General features: G+C 48.6%; 5 protein-coding genes across 5 annotated transcripts; 3 read left to right on the forward strand and 2 right to left on the reverse strand.

The window, feature by feature from the left end:
• Positions 1-1,479: 1,479 nt before the first annotated feature.
• On the forward strand, positions 1,480-3,346 carry BO79DRAFT_241685 (uncharacterized protein; the record flags this gene model as incomplete). Its single annotated transcript, XM_025685149.1, has 5 exons — positions 1,480-1,972; positions 2,021-2,398; positions 2,488-2,896; positions 3,026-3,267; positions 3,330-3,346. Exons 1-5 carry the CDS (start codon positions 1,525-1,527, stop codon positions 3,344-3,346), a joined length of 1,494 nt encoding a protein of 497 aa, XP_025544962.1. The 5' UTR covers positions 1,480-1,524.
• Positions 3,347-4,151: 805 nt separating this feature from the next.
• fbx15 (F-box domain protein) lies at positions 4,152-6,197 on the reverse strand (the record flags this gene model as incomplete). Its single annotated transcript, XM_025679082.1, has 2 exons — positions 4,152-5,981; positions 6,033-6,197. 2 exons carry the CDS (start codon positions 6,195-6,197, stop codon positions 4,152-4,154), a joined length of 1,995 nt encoding a protein of 664 aa, XP_025544963.1.
• A 1,918-nt stretch (positions 6,198-8,115) lies between these two features.
• BO79DRAFT_206020 (uncharacterized protein) lies at positions 8,116-8,445 on the reverse strand. The gene has a single exon (XM_025681893.1). The coding sequence runs from the start codon at positions 8,436-8,438 to the stop codon at positions 8,121-8,123; it is 318 nt and encodes a 105-aa protein (XP_025544964.1). The 5' UTR covers positions 8,439-8,445; the 3' UTR covers positions 8,116-8,120.
• A 2,304-nt stretch (positions 8,446-10,749) lies between these two features.
• On the forward strand, positions 10,750-12,328 carry BO79DRAFT_134289 (caspase family protein; the record flags this gene model as incomplete). Its single annotated transcript, XM_025678014.1, has 6 exons — positions 10,750-10,841; positions 10,895-11,097; positions 11,153-11,563; positions 11,611-11,686; positions 11,735-12,052; positions 12,112-12,328. 6 exons carry the CDS (start codon positions 10,750-10,752, stop codon positions 12,326-12,328), a joined length of 1,317 nt encoding a protein of 438 aa, XP_025544965.1.
• A 6,000-nt stretch (positions 12,329-18,328) lies between these two features.
• On the forward strand, positions 18,329-19,215 carry BO79DRAFT_1021 (uncharacterized protein). Its single transcript, XM_025677871.1, has one exon. It carries the CDS (start codon positions 18,423-18,425, stop codon positions 18,996-18,998), a length of 576 nt encoding a protein of 191 aa, XP_025544966.1. The 5' UTR covers positions 18,329-18,422; the 3' UTR covers positions 18,999-19,215.
• The last annotated feature ends 2,140 nt before the right edge of the window (positions 19,216-21,355 follow it).

Consider the following 21,355-nt stretch of genomic DNA (forward strand, 5'->3'; position numbering starts at 1 on the left):
GGTGTTGATAAGAAAGAAAGATTATGATTAATATCGTTTTTGTCTGGTCTATTTAAATCATACATATTTGCTTCTTTAGCAGTATATTTTTAATCCATCTACTACTGTCCGCTTCAACTTAGCTGCAATAAGTGTAGGATAGGCTGCATAGATGTCATCGTGAGCAGAGTAATTTTTTTTCTTCCCTTCCTCATCTCTTACCTTTTTCAATCATCGATTCGATTATCGAAGAAGATGAAAGTGCTGACTGAGTCAGAGCGCCTGAGCCATCGCGTTTAAGTGAAAGATAATATTGTTAAGAAAGGAAAGAAAATTCAATAATAGAAAATGAAAAATAAAAAAAAGTAAGAGAGAGAGAAAACAAAAGAGAGAAATAATATGAATGTCTGTGTGGATAGCAAGGATTCGTTTTCTCCAGTCTAGGAAGAAAGCAGCCAGTCATTGACTCACGGAAATAACTTTTGTAATGAATTTAACCAAGAAAGGTAGAAAGAAGACAGAAGAACTAATGGATGATGAACCAAAAAAAAAAAAAAAAACTTAGAAAAAGTTTAAATACATACAATAATATAAACCAACTTGCCTGTTTCGGCCAGCCGCAGCTGTGTATGTTGCATTGTATGCTCAATGTCGAGATAGTCGGAAGAAAATCCTAATTCCCGATGTAATTATTACTGTATCCAGTATCAGATAATTAGTGCAATCCGGTACGAAAGTCTTTTTTGTGTAATTAATCCAAACAATAACTTTGGTTGTCGTACGGAGACCCCTGTGCTAGCGTATTGTTTCCTCGTTGTGCTGGTGGCAGGGGTTAGTAGAATGGAGAAAAGCTATACAGCCAGCTGGTAACCGGCAACACGGCACCCGAGGTATTGAATTAATACGGCTCAATAACAAGTGAGGTGCATCATAAGACTAACAATACGTTTGGAAACATGGAAGGCTGCCGGAAAACAGACATCGGCGTATTTGAGGCCCGGTTGAGCGACGACTATCAACAACCGACCAAGCAATCGATCAACCGAACCAACTGAATCATCTTGACAGAGTTTTTATCGATATGCAGAGACACAGCCCAAGGGGGATTTCATGGCCAATGAAACTAGTCTGCTACACCTCATATGTCGGGTTGATTGGATAGGATGCGTCCCTGGGTAAACGCTCGTAGGCGCCGAGCCCCAGGGCTCAATGACCAACAATACTTACTATCTTATGAGTCGACATGACCTCGACTCAATACCCCCGACCGGATATCGGAGTTAAGGCAAGACCGAGGAAAGATCCGATGGTGGCGAAGGCTGTGACTCTCAGAGGAAAGCGATGAGGCTCTGGGTGGTCGAGATACGCCAATTGAACAATGCCAATCAGTTACATCACTGCAGTGAGCACTTGAATATAGCCTGTTCATGCCACAGGCATGCTATTTTCTCCTCTTCTTTTCCATCCCACGCTTGATATTTCTCGGTCAGTTGCACCCGATATACCTCCTGCTGAACCCGTCGTTGTTCAACCCAGAAAGTAAAAATGACCAGGATATACACACGTCCTAAAATCCTCCTTCTGATCTTCTTGGCAGGCGCAGTGAAGCTTGACGGAGTCAAGCTTATTCTCAACTTCTTGTCTACTGCTGTCCTATCAATCATCGTCGGATGGATCATGATCAGAAATGTTCCGGTACAGGCATTTCAATGGCTGAAAGGGAAGGCCAGTACCTTGTGCTGGCAGTTTGTCTCTCAGCGCTCAGACGCTTGGAGACATTTTCTGACGCTTCTCAGAGACAAATGGGAAGCTATAAGAGCAGGGACGGTTGAAATTGCTGCAAAGGTCCGTCCACTGGTGGTGGCTGTCATGAAAGAGGTCCAGGAAGCCACCTTGGAACTCTTTGGCTTTGTGGTGGCTGCATTCAGAGCTACCAGGCAATGGTTTACCTGCGAGCAACAGACCAGCCACGATCACGATGGACTGGCGCGAAGTATGTTCCTCTGACCTCGATTTGATGACACGATTCTCATTCTCACAGATGCTTGGTGCAAACGTTTCGTCCTCGTTGTGACAGTAAAGTCGGGCAGATCCTACAAGGCAATCAAGGATGCCATAGGGATTGAAAGCGACTTTCCCAGGAATTACCGGAACAGAAACCAGACTGAGTCACTTCCAGAACCACCCGGATTCATGCGTCATTTTGCCGTTTGTTTGGTGCCAGAGGCGGTTTGGATGGATGGAACAACGAACGTCCTGCAGAAATTCCAACATGGATCATTTTTCGAGCTCGCCGGTCCCAACATAACTGACGAGGAAGGTGGTGGTGTCTGTTGGGGAGAGGAAAAGGTCCGGAGCATAGATGGGATCGTTGAGATCGGGTTGGTCACTTACGACAATGAAGCAATAATGGAGTCGTGTAAGTCAACACCCCGCCCCTCTACCCTTCAGGCCACATACCAGAGCTGATCAGACCGGAGCGATTAGTCTATAAGCCCCTGCAAACAGTATGGGGAAGATACGACCCGATCTGGTGGAACTGTTCTGACTTCACCATCCGACTTGCTTGTATGATCCTGCCAGACCCTAATGAAAAGGACATCCTGCGGCGACTGCTGCTTTTCGTGTGCGCGTCTCGCCTACAGACTCTCGAGTTTGCCATTGACGAATTGCACACGAGAATATTCATGTCAAGCTGGACTGCTGCCGTGGTATCATGGGCTGGCGGTGCTGGATCTGCTCTCTTGATGGGAGCGTTCCCTGCCGTGTTCCCAATTGCGTTCATGGGGTCCTGGGCTTGTGGCATGGGATCTGGAATTGCGGGGTGGTGGCGCCTTAGTCGCGTTGGTGCCAAAGAATACCCTAAATGGAAAGCACGGTCAAATGAGTTGGAGCAGCGGTTGCCCCAGCTTCGGGGGTTGGTTGGGGAGTGATTGACTTACAGTCTTCACTGATGACAACGGCTAGGAATTAGGAGGTATGGAGTCAAAGGGAAAGGAAAAGGTAAAGAATGCTAGCAGACTGCAACAATGCACATCCTCGTTAGTACACTTTCACACAAAGGAGACATCACTCAAGTGTATCAGCGAGCCAGTTCCCAAGACCAAATTATGAGAAGTCGCTCTAAGAACGATAGTGATCATAACGGGCTCCAATGGCCAAGAAGGCAGCAGAAAGTAGAGAGGAGCCCCAATCACCTGACGCATACGAGTCAGCCAGACATACAAGTAAACAAGCCGAACACTCCATCGATTAACAAATATGCAACGGACAGAATTCCGCAGAAAAGTAAGCTACCTGACAAATCCACAAGTCTGAAACCCATTAACTAATACTATATCTGTAACAAGATCTTTACCGTCGGTAAAATGACGAACCACTATAGTACTACGTAGTAGAGGTGCACTAGGATCGAATAGATACTGGATCCATCCACACCATTTGACCCCATAAGAATTCTGAGACAAGCCGTTTAATATCCACTCCCCACCGGTACTACTTAATACCTTATCCCCATTCGTTCAACGTACAGCTTACCTGAAGTGGTATAGATAAGTGCTTACCTTACTCTAAATGGTATGGATAACGGTCTTTCATAACTAAGCGGTGCGAGGTGTAACAAGTAGGGCCTTGAATCCTTTCGGTTGTGTTGTCTGTCTGTTCGAACTCGGATCCTTCCTGCAGGTATCTTTGCCGCCACTTTCTTTTTCCACCGTCTGGCCAAGAAATTAGACGAAGGTACGAATTGAATCAATTGCATGCCACGACTCTAGTAGTTCCAGCCAAGTGGTCAGAATAAGACCAGTTCAAGTAAGAAGATAGTAAGTAAGCTGACAGCTGACGATCCGATCCGATCAGCTCACCCGGCACACACGACCCCAACCACCCTACAATGTGAGAGAAGAATAAGAATAATCATGACATACGCGCACGCACACAACACTAGTCAGTTTATAGTAATTTTTTCATTCATTATCATTTAGATCATCTATTCTAGGATATTATGGTTATGTTTGGTGATGGTGGTGCGTGTGTGTTTCCACCCCTGTCTCAGACAAGAGTAAAACCCGCTTGCTAGCTAACTAGGCACACGTACCGGTATTAAAAAAATACCCTTGCACAGCCTCGTCCGGTGCCAGGGCAGTGCAACTCAACTCAAACTCATCACACCCTTACCGAAGCCAATACCCCCGTCGAATAGAAAGATACAGGGCCTGTTCCTCACGGACAGATGGCACCGGCTGGTTCGCCTTTCGACTGCCGATACAGGTGTGCACGCCTACTCGTTCGCGTCCGATATCTCCGATGGCCGGTCGCTCCATGGCCACTGGGGCATCGCGCTCGTCCGCTGGTAGGGCACCTGCTCCACCACGGGTGAGATTCATGCTCTGTAAGCCGGGCAGGCGTAGCGACGGGTCGAAATTGATCAGCACGATCGCCTGATGTCCGGTCCCTTCCAGGCCATCCTGATCGACCGAGTACACGAGGGACCGTTCGTCGGCGGCTGCCTGAACGGGGCCACAGCGCTTCGATGGGCAGAGCAGCTGAGTTAATTCCCGCGGGGCGTTGTCGGGAGGCCACAGACGGACCCCGCGTGAGGCGTAGCGTTCTTCGCTGTGCTCAATCGGCTGGCCATCTGCATCGCTGAGTTCGGGACGGAAGAGCAGGCCCGGTTCGCCTTCGTCCCCGTTCTCGTCAATGGGACATTTGCGTTTGCGTGATACCGTGCGCACACGGAGTCGGTCATGCGGGATGAAGCTGCCGGGCGTGTCCGGGGAGGGGTCATTGACCAGATCGACAAACGTCGAAGCGGAGAGGTTGTAGCTGCGGAACTTGGTTTTGGCAAGAATGTAGTCATGTCGTTGGGCCGGTTCAGCACCGTGTGCGTATTCCTGGTGGAAATGTCGGCGGAGACGCTTACGCGGGGGTTCGTAATTGGGTTTGCTGGTGGAGTCGAGGGTTCTGGTGAGAGGTTCGTCAGGGAGGGTGACGGGCGTTGCGTTGGGTGTGGAATCCAAGCCTTGCTGTTTATTCTGAGTGGCTTCGGCTGGGGACGGCAAAGGCTGCATGTAATATGTGCGTGCATTTTCACTCCGACCATCGCGCCATTCCCGGCGGCATTCGAGAATCATCAGTCGCTTGGTTGCCTCATCCTGACGCAGCGTGAGATCTGACCAGGTGTCATTGATCGGGCCTTCACGATGCTGACGACGCCAAGTACGGTTGGGCGTGATGAATCGTTTGGCAGCGTTAGATTTGGGGGGAATGCAAAGCCACACGTAGTACGAAGTCCAATCGACCTCCTCCGCTTCAAAGTCCACGAGTGTCGACACTGCGTAGAGGTGGTCCTGATGAACTTCAAAGCATACGGTCTGACCAATCTCGCTGCCGGCGAAATTTTCCAGCACGGTTGGCTTTTCCGTCAGGTGCTGGCTTATCTTGAGATCCGCACAATGAATCGCCCATTGTGAATAGCCACGATCACCCACTGCGGTGTGCGTCCCATAGTATAGATAGGAGCCATTGTGTCGAACGAATAATCGTCGTGTGTGTTGGAGCCTTGTCAGGAGACGTAGCCGACCACATTTCTTGTTGTTCACTTTGCGGCGCATGTCCACTACCAGAAGCCAAGCTTCAGGCCTGTCTACAAACTCCACTGTGAATGCCAGAACCCAGTTACTGTAGTACATGAGGCAGACCTGGAACATATCTGTCTGTGGGTTGCACCCGTGGATGGCCCGGGATAGAACATTGTGGATGTTCAGCACCTGCTCAACTTGGCCGGCACCGTGCACATCTAGGACGCGGATTTCATCATTGTAGATGTAGCTGAGACAGCCTTCACTGTAGATGAAGGAGCTCGCATAAGCCAGAATAGAAGCAGAGTACGGCTGTGCCGTTGCGACTGATTCCTTGATGTCGAATAGGCGCCCAAGAGCTCTGCGATATCCAGTCTTGGCCTGGTCTGCCTCTTGTCCTTCCTTTGTGTGCAGTAAATCATTCTAGAACAGTCAGGACAAACCCCAAATCACAAACACTGCGATGCCACTTACTTGAATCGTTTTACGCGCAATTGATTCATTTTGCACCAAATGATTTAATGCTCGGTTAACGCGGCTAAGATGAATGAGGTCGTGACAGTCGAGGGTAGAGGCCACTTGGTAGAATACATCATAAGGGATGCAGTCCAAATTTCTGACCATTCCAGATGTGACCATGGCGAATGGCAGAGCTGCACACCATATATGGAGAACGGAGAAGGGAAAGGAGGAGGAAGAGGGAAAGGATGCGCGCACTGCCACACCGCACTTATACCATCGACGAGACAATGATATCGGCGAGAATGTAAGAATCGACAGAAATAATGGCGCGGATGAGCCCACGTATGGTTAAACACAATGTCAGTCGATCAGTGAGATGTTAGTGCCCGAACGTGAATGTTGGTACTTGTATTCACTGTTGATCAGAGGCGGCGAGATAGTATACAGAGAGTGTTGGTAGGTAATACAGCGATCCACATTGAGCAAAAAAGAGAAATAAGGTTTAGTGGGACAACACTTTAGACAACAAACAGCCATGCACTGGACACATGGACGCGACTGGATAGGGGAGCTGTTGAACAGCTGCCATGGTTTAACTAGTAGCCTTCATGATGCGGCTCTGTTGTCCCAGAGTAAGCTTTACATGGGATACGCCGGAGGGGCGAAAGAATGGAAGAAAAGTGGGATATTGGGTCCGAGAAGCAATATCATTGGCCTAAGGGACGCGGGAGCATACTGGGAGGCAGGAGAAGGAATGGATCACTCATAAGCCTAGTAGCTATTCCGTGGGAGATAGTCCAAGCGGCACAGTGCGACAATCCGCGAGACAGGCATCAGCAGCGACTCACTTTCAGCTAGCTTGACGAGGAGAGGGGCGGTCAAGCGGTAAACCCAAAACGGGGAGTGATGAGACGATTAGTTTTGGAAATGGGGGAAGGGAGAGCCTCAGAGTGGGAATGAAAGTTCTTTTTCGGCGCGTTAGACTACCAGGGGACAACCTGGGCAAGGCTGCATTCGAGTGAGCCGTGCGACTGACTGACTGACTTACTTGACTGCCACTGTTTAGGCAGTGGCATTTGTTACTGCTACCACCACTACCACCACTACCACCACTACCACTCACTTCCTACTATTACTACTTCTACCAGCTGGTCCCACGCTAATTTTAGCAATGACCGACCGTAGAAACGGCACACCTCTTTTTGCCCCCCTTCGGAGTTGGCAATCGGACCAGATTCTCAAGAGAGGCCAAGCCAGACAGGCAGTAAACAAAAACAAAACAAAAAATAAAAACAAAAAAAAATATTTGGAGGCTCAACTGCCCAGCCGGATGGAGACGCAGCCGTGGCCAAGGCGTAGTAATAATTAAAGGAACCCTGATGATTGAAGGGGATTGGAAGGCGAAGGAAGTTACGCAAGGGAGGCGGCGGGCTGGAAGTGACTGGGGACGACTGGGGACTACTAACGGAGTACTAGCTGTGTACTACTACTTACTAGACTAACTGGTTTTGGGTAAAATGCCATCATCCCATCGGACCTGCGCGGCTGCCATCATTCGCAGCCTCAAAAGCCTCCATCTCAAGTCACCTGCGGAGCCGCGTGCCTCCCATCTCCCGATCGCCCAACCCGGTCACGGAATTCCCTTCTTCGGTGGGTTAGGAATCTCAACACGAAACCTTGAGCTAAATTAGTCTGCAAAGAGGAGGCTGAAATATGAAGGCTGAAATGAAAACCTCCCCCCCCCCTCTCAAATCAAATGGCAAAGACCCAACGGTGGCGAGTTGCAACGCTTTGCGGCTGAATCGGTTTATTAACTGATGCCTCAGGCTGGTAACGACCGTGAGGCTGCGGTGATATCTAATCATTCTCTCAAACTAGTGCGGCCCCTTCCTTCCATTACCCCGTCGGCAACCACCGGTGGGTATATCGCGCATAGGGGCCATTGGTCATCGTGGTCGGGTGATAACCGTATTTCGGAGCTACGTCAGGGTCATCCTGCATTTCCGTACGAAGATCCTTCACTCATCAGCAAACTCCTGATCCTCCTCCAATCCCACTTTGCGATGATCAGAGCGTCAATTGTCTCTCCAATGGCCGTTGTCATACTGGGAGCAGGCTCCCGGTGCTATTCTGGTGATAAGGCCGGGGCATCCCGTGGCATGCATCAACCCCGCTTGCACTGCCTCGAATCTGCGTAACAGGCCCGGATAGCCTGAAACAGGTACCGAGCACCCTCAAGGGAGAACGCACGGAGCCCTGAGCTGCACGTTTGGACCACATCAAACAAGCAGGGAATGATGGTGTTCTGGACCCTTGATGGGTAAGCACTTGTGGTCGAGATGATGCGGCAGCACTTGCTTGCTTGCTAACAGCCTTGCCGATTGCCCCAAACGTGCGACAACGCCTGGTCCGTGGCATGTTGTGCTGCCAATAGGATATATGCCGGTCAAGATAAGCACTTGCCATGTTTCTTTGTTTTCTCTGTGACTGCGGGGGTGATTGTGATCTATACATTGCTGCCGTCATCATGGACGATCGCTGCGGCTTATTCCGCAAAGCACAATCTCACGATGCTCGCTGATCGCAAGACTTGACTTGGAGGGGCCGAGGGTGCGCATATCGGCCGGCCAAGGGATGGCACAGTGCATGCGGACCTCATGGATCCTGGATCCATGGAAGTCCGGGCGAATGAGGTGAGCATTGCTGCTGCTTGCTCCGTTTGATGACTGTTGTTGTTGCTGTAAAGGGCGCACGCCATGCTGATTGTGGTCAAGCGCCAAGATGCGGTCACGAGAGGCAAGGCTAGCCGATGATCAAGGTGCGGAGTCAAGGTCAGTTAGGCTGAGAGAGAGCAACAGTCAGCGTGTCGATGAGTTGTAGGCCGACCAGGTTATTTAAAGGCTCCGTAGGGGATAGTTTTCCTTGGTCCGATAGTACTGACGTCGGGTTAAGACACCATTTGCCTTGGCGATAGAATTCATTTGGCGGGGCTCGACCTCATGTATCGCTGTTAGGTTTACACACCTAGTGCTCTGTTGAATGCATGATGGCTGAATTGCTTCGACACGGCTAACAGAGCTCCTGGCTCATATTGCTGGGAAAGAGAGCATGCCCCAAGAGACAAGCAGAAGAATAAAAGGGACGCATGTGAGCAGTTCAAAGGTACTCAAGGTTGTGCGGTGCCAAGCTGACTGTACTCTACCCGTGGTGAGGATTGCGTAAACTGGCGACACCAGGATGCCAGGGATATGCAGACTTGACGAGTGTCATGTCCGGATGACAGCATCCTCTGGCGTCAGGTGACACCGCCAGAGCATAACTGTGGTGCAGAGATGTATAAAACCATGCTTGTCCAACCACCACAACTCACCGATTAGGATGATCCTGCAGAACTAACTGAAAGACCGACCGAAAGAATCGGTAGTAGTGCAGCCATAGCAGTTGAAGATGATGATGATGACGATGCAAAGATACTTAGTTACTGACTACTTAGTACTCTGCATATCTACTTCACACTAATGCCCCGCGCCACTCCAGTGCCCCAATTTTCGCTCGAATGGATTGGTCGCGTTTGCCCAGGTGACCCCAGATCTTCAACGCCCGGCCAAGTTTGCACAGCACATTTATTGATCGCCCTACCCGCTTGCAAACACTACATAGCCTGGGGGGGGGGGGCAGTGCAGACCTATCAGCAGCGCATGTAGGGAGACACCGCCCAGCATGGCCAGCATTGGCGGGCAAACTTGCTGGGCGACATTTCAAGGGGATTGGCTGGTGCCTAAAAGAGGGCTGCAGCGAACATTCCGGAAAGTTGCCCCGAATGGACAAGCGGGGAGGACCTGGAGGCGGTGGTTCCATGGAAGACGATGAGCTGTGACCGCAGATTCGTCCTGGCGGGTTCCTTATCGGGCCCAGGGCAACGTAAGAGGGCCCATATGATTACTAGGTTTTAGTATTTCTGCCTTCAGTCACGTTAAATTTGTGAGGGATCGGCAACGAAACCGACCAGGTGGTTGGTCAGGTGAAACGACCTCAAAAAGATGAAGAAGATGAGGAGAGTGTGGTGACTGTGTGTGCGTGCATCGAAACATCCAGAATGGAGGCTAAGTGCCTTCTTTCATCTCGAGAGCCTCCTGGATATTGTAAGCAGCAGATTACGAGGACTCAAGAAGGGGGGCATAAGGAGATGCCGATAAAGCCGAACCCCTCGAATGCCACGACTCCCACAGCCATTTCCAACCTTTCTTTCTGCCCTACGCCTCGTGCACGACCCACACAGCCATCACCGAGCCAATCACTACTCGACCCCGGCAGTGGAGAACGGGCCATCAGCCAGCCCTGTGACGGGCCAGGAAATCCAATTCATCCTGCTTTAAATCCCACCCGTTCACCGTTTTTCTCCCCTTCGCTCCCCTTTCCTTTTCTTTTCTTTTCTTGCAATAGAGTCATCCGGGATCCTCGCGTGCTCTTCATATTTCCAGACTAGTCCAGGATTCTGCCCCAAGTTCTTCAGCGTACACCCGGTGGACTGGTTCTCGATAGATCCCCCACTGTTTCCCAACCGAATCTCTGTATCTCCGCACAAACACACAGACCACCACTTCCCCTCGTCGCTTACTCTGATACCACGCTCGGTCTTCGCTGAAGTTATATTTGATTGCTATTGCGACTCCCCCGCTCACGGCACACTTTCCCTCGCCCGTCCGTTTCATCTCCCACGCCGTAATTGATGTACTACCACCACTCCCACCAGGGTTGGTCTGGTGACTACCCTCGGCAACAATCGTGGGGACAACCCCCGCCATCATCCTATCCTTACCCGTAAGCTTTTCAGGAGCACTATGCGCGAATTACCTCCTAACCGGCCTCTCCAGATACTCATCCAACGCGCAATACCAACCTCCCCCAGGCCCGCCTCCGACTTCTCATTACTCACCGCCCCCCGGCCCCCCGCCGTCTCACTACTATCCTCCTCCTGGTAGTTACCCGTCTCCGGCACCTTCCCCTTACTACGGCCAGCACCATACCCCTACGCCGCCCCCTCAGTCGTCCTCACCTCATCAACGGTCTTATCACAGTAAGAGAGCTCTTCCTTAACAATATGCGACTCACCCCATATTAACTTCATGTAGACCACTCGCCGTCATGGGGTCAGAACCTCCCTCCCCGCCCGCCTCAGGATTCGCAGCACTTTGGCAGGGGCGCTCCATCCAATTACCGCTTCCAGTATTCCAACTGTACCGGTCGGCGTAAAGCCCTCCTAATCGGTATCAATTACATCGGGCAGCCGAACCAGCTGCGCGGGTGTATCAACGATGTTACCAACATGTCGACGTTTTTGAACCAGAAGTACGGATATCGCAGGGAAGACATGGTCATCCTCACGGATGATCAGAAGAACCCGATGAGTATACCGAACAAGGCCAACATCCTGAGGGCTATGCAATGGCTGGTGAAGGACGCGCAGCCCAACGACTCTCTATTTATCCACTTTTCGGGACACGGTGGTCGTACACCCGATCTTGATGGTGACGAGGAAGATGGTACGATGCACCCAAACAACTCCAGAAGACTGTAACTGACATCTCAGGCTACGATGATGTTATCTACCCGCTCGACTACCGCACCGCAGGACATATCGTGGACGATGACATGCACGCCATCATGTAAGTCACCCTTTGTGATCTATTTCCTTGTCGATACTGATGGTTCAGGGTTCGTCCACTACGCCCCGGTGTCCGTCTAACCGCCATTTTCGACTCTTGCCACTCTGGAACCGCTCTCGATCTCCCCTATGTCTATTCCACGCAAGGTATTCTGAAGGAACCCAACCTGGCCAAGGAAGCAGCGATGGACCTATTCAGTGCCATCAACTCCTACGGAAAAGGCGATCTCAGCAGTGTCGCGCAAACTGCTATCGGCTTTTTCAAGAAGGCCGCCAATGGTGACACCGCGCGCCAACGGACCGTCATGACAAAGACCTCGCCCGCCGATGTGGTCATGTTCTCCGGCTCCAAGGACACCCAAACCTCGTAAGTAGCCCTACCTATCCTATTCGATTCTAGCTCACCTACTTACCATTTATCTACAGTGCGGACACATTCCAAGACGGTGAAGCCCGGGGAGCCCTGAGCTGGGCATTCATTAAGACCTTGCAGCAACGACCCAACCAAAGCTACCTGCAATTGTTGAACTCGATTCGCAATGAACTGGAGGGGAAGTATTCCCAGAAGCCGCAGCTGAGCTGCAGTCATCCATTAGGTAGGTGCAATGCATCACTAGTTCCTCCGAGGACGGACATTGACTAACTGATTGCCCGGTAGATACCAATTTGCTTTTTGTGATGTGAGATGATCACGCAACACGATGCATAGCGAGAGATGATTTTTGGTTCATATTTTACATGTGCATATATAATTCCCAAACTATGGAGTTTCGGAATTTTTCATTATTATCATGACAGTACTGAATGAACGAGGTATTACGTATTTACTGTACACAATGAAACCACGGGGATTAAATAACTCCGAACACTATTGATGCGATAAAGTTACTGTGCTCCTTACCTGTCTGAAGTTCAAACACTTCAGCTACGCCACCAACACATACCAAGCCACATTCTCAGACTCAGAAATAGTTCCTTGGCGGGTTATGATTGATGGCTGCCACTCATAGAGATATACGAAGACCATCTACATAATCATTGTATTACACTCTTCATCTCTCCAATAATATACCAGCAATGAACAAACATCTATTCACATACCAATCACCCCCATGTCCATCAAATCACAACCCTAATAAATAATCCCCACCAAACCTCAGATCACATACACACACGTACATATCAAGTTTGTATATTTAAATGTCAATATTCCCCATACCCCAACTAATAATTGAATAAAAGTCAATAATATTACCTAAGAGAAATGAATAGATCGTGACTAAATTATCGATCTAGGTACCATAAACCCCTTTGGGGGGGGGGGGTTGAGGGGGGAATCGGCACGCCTTGCTTGAGATCTGTCATGTCTGGGGTGCAAATATCTGAGTAAGCGGGTATAAAGTACTCCGCAGTTAGGAGATTAATCTGATAGGTTATATTTGGGGTCTGTGTTGGTAGCAATACTTGCTTATTTACTAAAAGAGGGGAGGGGGGTTCTTTGTACTATTAGTAGTTGTTGGGTTGGGGAATGTGCTGAAGTAGTGGTGGAATATCATACTACGTTGTTTATTTGTATGTTGAAGTGGTAGTGTGGTGTGATGTGTATCAGAGATACAATGTGGTACTATATTCTACTATAGACTTTACAATATATATCATACTATACTATGTTATAGGTGTAATGAACCAAACTGAACTTGTGTCTATAGTAAGCGACGAAGAAATACTGTAAGCGTTTAATGATTAGCTACTAAAATCAATCACTACTAAGCACTACTGTAACTTATATACTACTACAACAATATCAGCCTACAATATCAATCCCCCAGCTCAATATCCAACCCATACACCCAACTGTATTAATTATAAGCTATAGCATATTGTGGCAGGGTATGACTTCCCATCATCATCAATGTCTAAGACATTCATGTCTGATTCAGGTATATATAGCAATAAACTCTATATTTGGTATCTTTGTATGCATGTATATGCCAGTTGTTAATGTATTGACGTACATAGTGCTTCAAATCCGTTACAGCAGTTGCAGTTGAGTGTGTTGATTGAATATCCCCTCCCGCCCGGAGATTTATGCATATCTGCCTACTACTTCCAATCTACCAGTACTTACTAGTAATATTTAAAAGGTATCGGTCAATTCATTGAGTTACTGGGGTACAGGCAGACAATATATATACAGCTTTACAGATGGATGGACAAATAGATAGTAGATAAATAGATGATATTGATCAACAATGTAACTATGCTTTTTTACCTGGGAATGTTTCCATACAAGGTATTTGAGTATGAAGAATTACAGAGGTAAGATACATACATACATAATGCCAGCAATTTCCGCTCCGGCCCCCCCTGTTTCAGTCTGTTTCTCTTGGCAAAGGGTGTTTGTTTAGTGGGTTGTTGCCGTCGGGCTGATGTTCGTCTTACTCAGTGGGAAGGAAGGGTGGGGTCGGGTTTTCCGGGTCCTCATTTCATATAACTACTATGAACTAAACCATCTAGTCTAATTTACGGGATAGGGGAATGTGAAGAATTTGCACGCGCTGGTACCTTAGGTAGTATTTAACTGACTAGTAATTAACTACAATAGGGGCTGGAAAATATCGGAATTATCGGCACGTAGTATCTAGTCTCGACTGCTAATCTATCAGATGCAACTTGGACTCCACTGTATCTGACTCGATATCGTCCGTGGCTGGGCCGGGTGGGGTCCTCTGAGTAAGTAAGGCTGGTGCGTGATCTGCGCTGTTGTATAACGCTAGAAAATCTCAGATGAGATAAGATGATGAGATGGCTGAACGTTGAGGGGTTTTGTTTGCTGTGTTGGTTGTTGGTTGGACGGAGACTGGGTAGAGGTGACATCGAGGGTAAAAACTTGGTTAGACGATGTAGTACAAACCCACCAAGAATAGCATGCATTTAGATCACGATTGCGGTGAGCTTCTCTCATCAAGATAGATCAATTCTTGCGACAGCGCTGTGCTTGCGGCTGTTGCTGTTTGGTGGAGTACATTGTGCCGGTAAATCTCTGCAATGGTTCCTGTACTTAGCTTGTGGATAAGGGTAATATAATCTCTTGGCTGGCGAGGTAGTGTGTTCGTGCGGACTGGACTTGGCTCGCAGGGTCCGACCTTCTCATCTTAGATTCGGTATGCCGTGTCTAGAACGACGGCTCGTAGAATGGTTCGTTTGATAATGCCATGCCTCTGGGTCGTCAAACATGCCCAATTGAAGCTCTAGCTGCCTCGGTAGAGAGGTGCAAGTGGCTGGATGCTGCGGCAGATCATGTATTTCTCGTCTATAATCTCTCAGAAAGAGAAGCGATGAGTCAAGACAACGGTTACCAATTGTTGCTGCATCATTCACTAGCCTTCAGTGCGCCTGAGGTCTATTGCTGCATTCTTGCCAACAATGAGCATATTGGATCAGACATATTCCAGAGCATCTTCAACCGCAGAATAGAAGAACTAAGTTCACTAGTTAGCCCACAAAAACAATCGGAGCAGTCCGAAATCAATCGCAACCGATGCTTGGTACTGTGCAGTGTGCAATATCAGTGTGACCCATCTGATCCACACAGGCGGGATCGTGGCTAGATCCGAGATTTGTAAACAACCCGTAGCTCTTGTTGCGACTCGCGAGAGTATGGAGCATGACGGGCCAGGCCAGATCCGAGGTCGGTCACAACCCACAGGACCTAGAAGTAATCTCGCCACTTGATATAGCAAATTGTGTGCGATGCGAAACAAGTAACGCGTCATTCGCGCCTGCGCTCTGTTCAAGACTCCATCGGAGGTCGGAAGATGCGCATTAGAAGCGTTGACTAATGTGGAGATCCGGAGCGGTGGCTGTACGGCACATTGCATAGCCGTAAGACGAGACTAGCTGGCTAGCTGGCTGGCTGGAGGTAAAGTATACTTCTGCCTGCTGACAACAAACCAATGTCGTGTCAAAAATCATTCCGTATTTTCGGGAAAAAGAAGCCAACATGACCGCTCGGTTGATCTGCCCGAGTCCACTGGCTGGAAAAAAAACTCTGACCAGCGATCCTCGCAAAATGACAAAGCTTGGTATTGATGCAGGTGAGACATCGGAAAAGGCGTGATGGCTGAGGTGGTGCTTGCGCGGACTCCCATGACTCGGGAGGCGATGAAAGGCAGGCTGTGTGAGAAGCAGAGGACAGAATTAGTGTCCACCATTTTGCGCTGCATGCGATCCAAGCTCAGTCGGAGCCGGAGTTGGTTTCCGAGTTGAGTAATGAATGACCAGCGCTCATGGCACTTACCGTCTCTGGACTGCATTAATAGAAAGAGAGCAAGGGAAGCTGTAGCGACTCACGCAACAGAGGCACTGAAAATTGGTAATCACACCATCGGAGTCTATGGAAACCACGTATAATCAAAACAAGTAACAATGATAATTACTTATTTTCACAATACTATGGTACTGCGGTTCCATTGAGCCGCAGATATCATGTCAATAAGGTGCCGTGATCGGCGAACCACGGCTGATCGGGGCCATTAAAGTTGGGTGAAAAAAATGTCCAGCTGGCTGCCGTGGCAGCTTGGCCAGCTGCCATTGGTAAATGCATTCAGACATGGCCCCAGTTGGCTTTTTCCATGGGACGCCAGCAGCCGCTGCTTCGGGTTCAGGACGACGTCCCCCCAGCCGATTTTAAACCAACCAACCACGAAGCGTATAAAAGAATTTTTCATGTTTTTCAGGGTAAATGCAAGATTGCCAATTTCCCCGGAGCGATTCATGAACAGGGGGGCACACCCTTGAAGCTCATTTCCTTAAATTTCTTGGCTTTGAGATGTTACTGTTTCGGGGATAGTAAGCACTATACGAGTAAGTTAGCGAGGGAGTGGGAGCTCGCTAGAAAACCTCAGACCTTCCCTCCTAGGCCAAAGTCAGTTACGAGCGGAACGGAGTCACGCCTACATCGCAGGCCAATCCCTGTGCAATGCTACGCACATGCCCGTGTCCGGACCCACCCGCAGCAGCCGTGAGGACCCGATGAGATCATGTTCCAGCCCCGATTCAGCACTAGTGACTGCATCTGATTCGTCAAAGCTGGTGGATGGTGTTTCACCTTGCAGGCAACGGGCAATGTGGCTGGCTCTGCACCTCCACGCTAAGCCCGTTAGTTCTGGCCCTTTCTGGGTCATAGTGCAGCCCGTGGGTTTTACACAGATTATTATTGTTATTTACTGCTTTACGAGTGAGGAAGAAAAGGGAAAAAGCAAAAGCAGAGTCAGTGCCTACTCTGGCTGTGGTGTTCTGACCCTCTTAGGGGGTCTCCCCCCCCGTTCAATGACCCCATTAACCCATGGAATTATGTCACTATGCATGTATGCACTTCGTATGAATGTATTCTGCAAGACTCCAATACGGAAGCTTTACCATCCATACTTAAGTACTTCCCAGTATGCAAGTAGGAAGCAGTAGTGGACTAAAATCTCGCCATCCCGACCGGACTGTCTCTCATTATTGATGCCTACAGAGTAACAATAACCGACACACTTGCCTGTTCCAAACATACATACAAACATACACAAAAGAGAGCGCAGCCCCAATCGTATCGCGTTGGTTAGCCCGCAGTGTCCGGTGGGATGATATTACTAGTGAGTCGTTGTCGTGGAGCATGGGTCCATGGGCCGCAATCGTGTGCATCATCCGCGTACGTATTGATCCATAACGGCATAACCCCCCATACGCAGGCGCTGCACAAGCGATGCTCCAATGCATGTTTCATCTTGATATCTATCCATAGAAACAGCTGAATGCTAGCCATCAACCTGTCAATCCTCTGCTGGATTTCGTTGGTGGACGCCTCAATCGCCGCGTCATCCCCCAGAAGTGACGGCGGTTGGTGCACTCCAATCGGCTGGGTTCCTAGAGACGGCAAACGGCGAGCCGAGCGGTTAGGAAGGACAAGGATCTGATATGGATGGAAGACAGTCGAAGGGTAATTAGCAGGATCTCGATCAGGAGTTAGTTGAAATCTTCCGTACCGTAGTTTTTCTAGTGAGGAGACAAGAGAAATTGGAACTGGTCCACCATCCACGGAGTTCTCCAGCACTTTCGGAGCACCACCGGAGGGGGAGGAGGGGGAGAGGAAGAGAGATGGAACCAAGCAATGCAAAAGTCTGGTTCGGTCAAACTAGACTGTACAGACACAAAACACACGCTGTTTTTCCTCGTCTCCGCCATCGCAACAAAGGATGGCAACAAAGGGCCAACATACGATCGGTACGGGTTACACGGGAATACGCCGCAAGAAAAAAAAAGTCCCCCAGGTAAGGTAAGTATCCATTGTGTCTGTAATAAGCCAGTGAATACTCCGCGAGTCCCCACTTTTTCTCCCCTAGTGCTTGGGAGCTATAATTATAGTCCTGTATTAAGTATTTTTTAACCCCCATCCCATCCCATCCCTACACCGAGATCAGACGAACCGTCTGACTTGTCTGGAGTTAGACTAACCACCACCCGATTCTCTCGTTTCTTTTCCACCCCCTGCCGCTCTATCATCAGTCTTTTCTTCCTCAATTCGTCTTCGGCTTCCGCGGCATATCCTTGAATATACTTGCATTCCCACCCCAGCTACTACTGCTCCTCCTATATCCTCTTACCCCGGAGTATCTATTACTATCGTTTCCGCCTAGTCCTATCCCACCCTCAATCCGTTCCTGGTATACACCCACCACAATCAAAAGAATATGTTGACCTCCTCGTCAACCGACTCCTCTCGCTCCTCCTTCTCCGGCAGCCCCGTCTCGCAACACCCTCCTCACCATCAAGTATGGTTTCCTCCTGCTCCCCGCCGCCGTCCGCAACACTACAAGATCCCCCGCTACTACTCGACCCCCGTGAGGGAAGATGCCCCAGACTCGACCCCTCTACAAATGTACGGATTGGAGGAGCGCGCGCCATCTATTGCTGAGAAGCCAAAGCTTCTGCGCCGCTTTTCCCACGCCCTCGACGACATCAAGGAAGACTTGACCCTCCAACCCAGCAGCGAGAAGATCCGGAGCAAGCGTCGCCAGTCCATCTTCGGGATAGATGAAATTGCCGGATCAAGCGGATCGATCTCCTCGCCTTCTATGGATGTGCCTGTGGCGGCCGAACCGCAGCCCCCGAGGCCCCGTCCCCTCTCGATATTCGCCTCCGAGCCCTCCAGGAGGCTCAGTCGGCGGTTTTCCATCTTCGGATCGAGACGGTCGAAGAAGTTGACGCCCGGTCAGGCCGGGAGTATCTCGCAGCCCAATTTGATTGGGGCATCGACTCAAATATAATCTCATCATCGACTCTCGATATTGCATCATTGTCACCATCTCTATCGCCATTATCCTAATTGATCGACACGACGAGAGTTAATACACATAGACGCCGACAGCCGCCCCCGCACATACATCACCACAAGTACCAACATAACCGACCCATCCCAACCCAAGCATGCAACCCACGAACCCAAAACCGCATCTTTATAATCGGAGTTCAGCACGGCGCGGCGAGCATCATTCGATCCTTTGATCTATAATACCAGTCAAAAGTCTTTCCTTGATCATACATTCATCCATACCTTCCTTACCGGGCCCATTTCTTTTCAATATTGAATACATTTTTTTCAAATTCTCATTTTCAATTCCCATTTACAAGGTTGGGTGTCCGCATTAGCTCGGTGTTTGGTGTTAAGTTTATCTTGCTTTGAGTTTGATTTTACCTCGATATGCAGGTTTCCGTTTGCTTCGCATTCATTATTTGCTTCTACAAGCAGAAGAAGAATCGCAATTGCACATTCAACCAAAACATGTATTTATATACATACCCATGCTCACCTTCACACCTCTTGGTGATCGGGTATACATCTGTATATAGATCATGTATATACATATACTACATTGATGATCATATATTTTCATACTGCATGGGCGGGCGGCATTGTATAGCCTTATTGTTTATTTTCATCTCCACAAAAAACCATCATGTTTCATATACACACCTGCATCAATGAACAAAGAGTTCCAAAAGAAATACTATCCACTGCAGTAATAGTAGTCAAATCACCTGTTGTATACCATACTCTAAGAATAGTAACTGAATATAAGATGTACAGTTCATCATATCCACCCACACACCACGCCAGGCACAGCCAATCAACCCACTCGTTCATCAGTATTTAATACGGGCTTATTCATGTACCTGCATGCAACCAACTTATCACTATCACAGTTACTTACTACTAGTTGCCTAGTTTTATCGTTATCCTTTATCCTTTATCATTATCGTAAAGTTACCCCTCCGCGCTTAACCGTAAATTGCACCCTCGTTATCGCTATCGCGACATATGTAGTACTAACTAGTCTCGTCTTATTCTGTTGTATTAAGATATGATCTGGTGGGGTGATCCTCTACACATAATCATAATATGGCAGTATTGTAGACGTTAATATGGTTGCACACAAATACCATCATCATCACCATAACCGGTCCATCCATCAAGGGATTCCTTAGTAGGTAAGTAAGTAGTAAGTACCCAGTACAATAGACATAAGTGGGGGAAAGAACAAGAACAAGAACAGGTGACAAGGGTCTCTGCCTTGTTTTCCCTTCCCCTGCCCCCCCTTTCCCCTCACGGTTTAACTTTCTAGCCAATACTTGGTTTTTTTCTTAGTTTTGCCTTGCAATTCCTGAATTTCCGGGGTATTGAACTTACAAACTAACAGGCGAAGTAGGCTACCTTCTCAATCTATTCTAGGCGAATGAAGGGAACTGAGGGGAGGGGGAAGAAGAAGAAAAAGAAGGTACCAGAACAATAGTAATGCTGTGCCTAAGCGCCGGGAAGTGCAGGGGTGATAGTAGTAGTTAGTACTTTAGTGTGTAAGGAGACAGGTTTTAGTTGCACAAATGAATGAATGTATGACTCGGTTATCCCCAGACTACTAATTACTAGACCAACTAACCGGTTACTTCTGGAATACCTATACATACTTACATTGGACTCGAAACTAATCTACCTACCTATTTGTACGCTGTATCCAAGTACCAGGTAAGTAGTAGTGCAAATGGGACAAGTGGGTGTCGTACAAATTGGTCGGAATTGGAAAAGGGGCGGTTACCTTAGTTGTGTTTAATTTCCGGTTTTGGCCTCCTTGTTCAGTGGCTTAGTCTTAGTACAGCAGGGAATTAGTTTACTAGACTAGTTTAGTAACTGTCCGGGCGTTTTGGGAGGGGTCAAGCTTTTGGTAGGAAATGAATTATGACACCATAAAGAACTATTGTTGGAAGGGAAAGGGATGAATGGATGGAGTGGAATTTCCGAAATGAGGGGGTTTAATATACTGATTATCAGTGCTAGTACTCCGTTGTAGGTAAGTGGCTGACTTGGTTTGGTTTGGTTTCCGCCGACCGTTAAGCCCGAAAGGAAGGATAGATTAGTTAATTTGGAGTAGATACTAGATAGATTAATGGACAGGAGTGGTGTTGGTAGTAGTGTCCAATCAAAGTGGAAATAATTAGAACGTAATGGAGTAAGTACCTGTACCTACAGTAATAATAAATAATATAATGTGTATGTGCTCGCCAATCAGAATAATTGCAGTTCACCCAACGCAAAGAAATCAGCCTGTAAAGAAGAGATGAGTAGTGGATA

Source organism: Aspergillus costaricaensis (assembly GCF_003184835.1).
Source record: "Aspergillus costaricaensis CBS 115574 unplaced genomic scaffold BO79scaffold_1, whole genome shotgun sequence".
Lineage (NCBI taxonomy): Eukaryota > Fungi > Ascomycota > Eurotiomycetes > Eurotiales > Aspergillaceae > Aspergillus > Aspergillus costaricensis.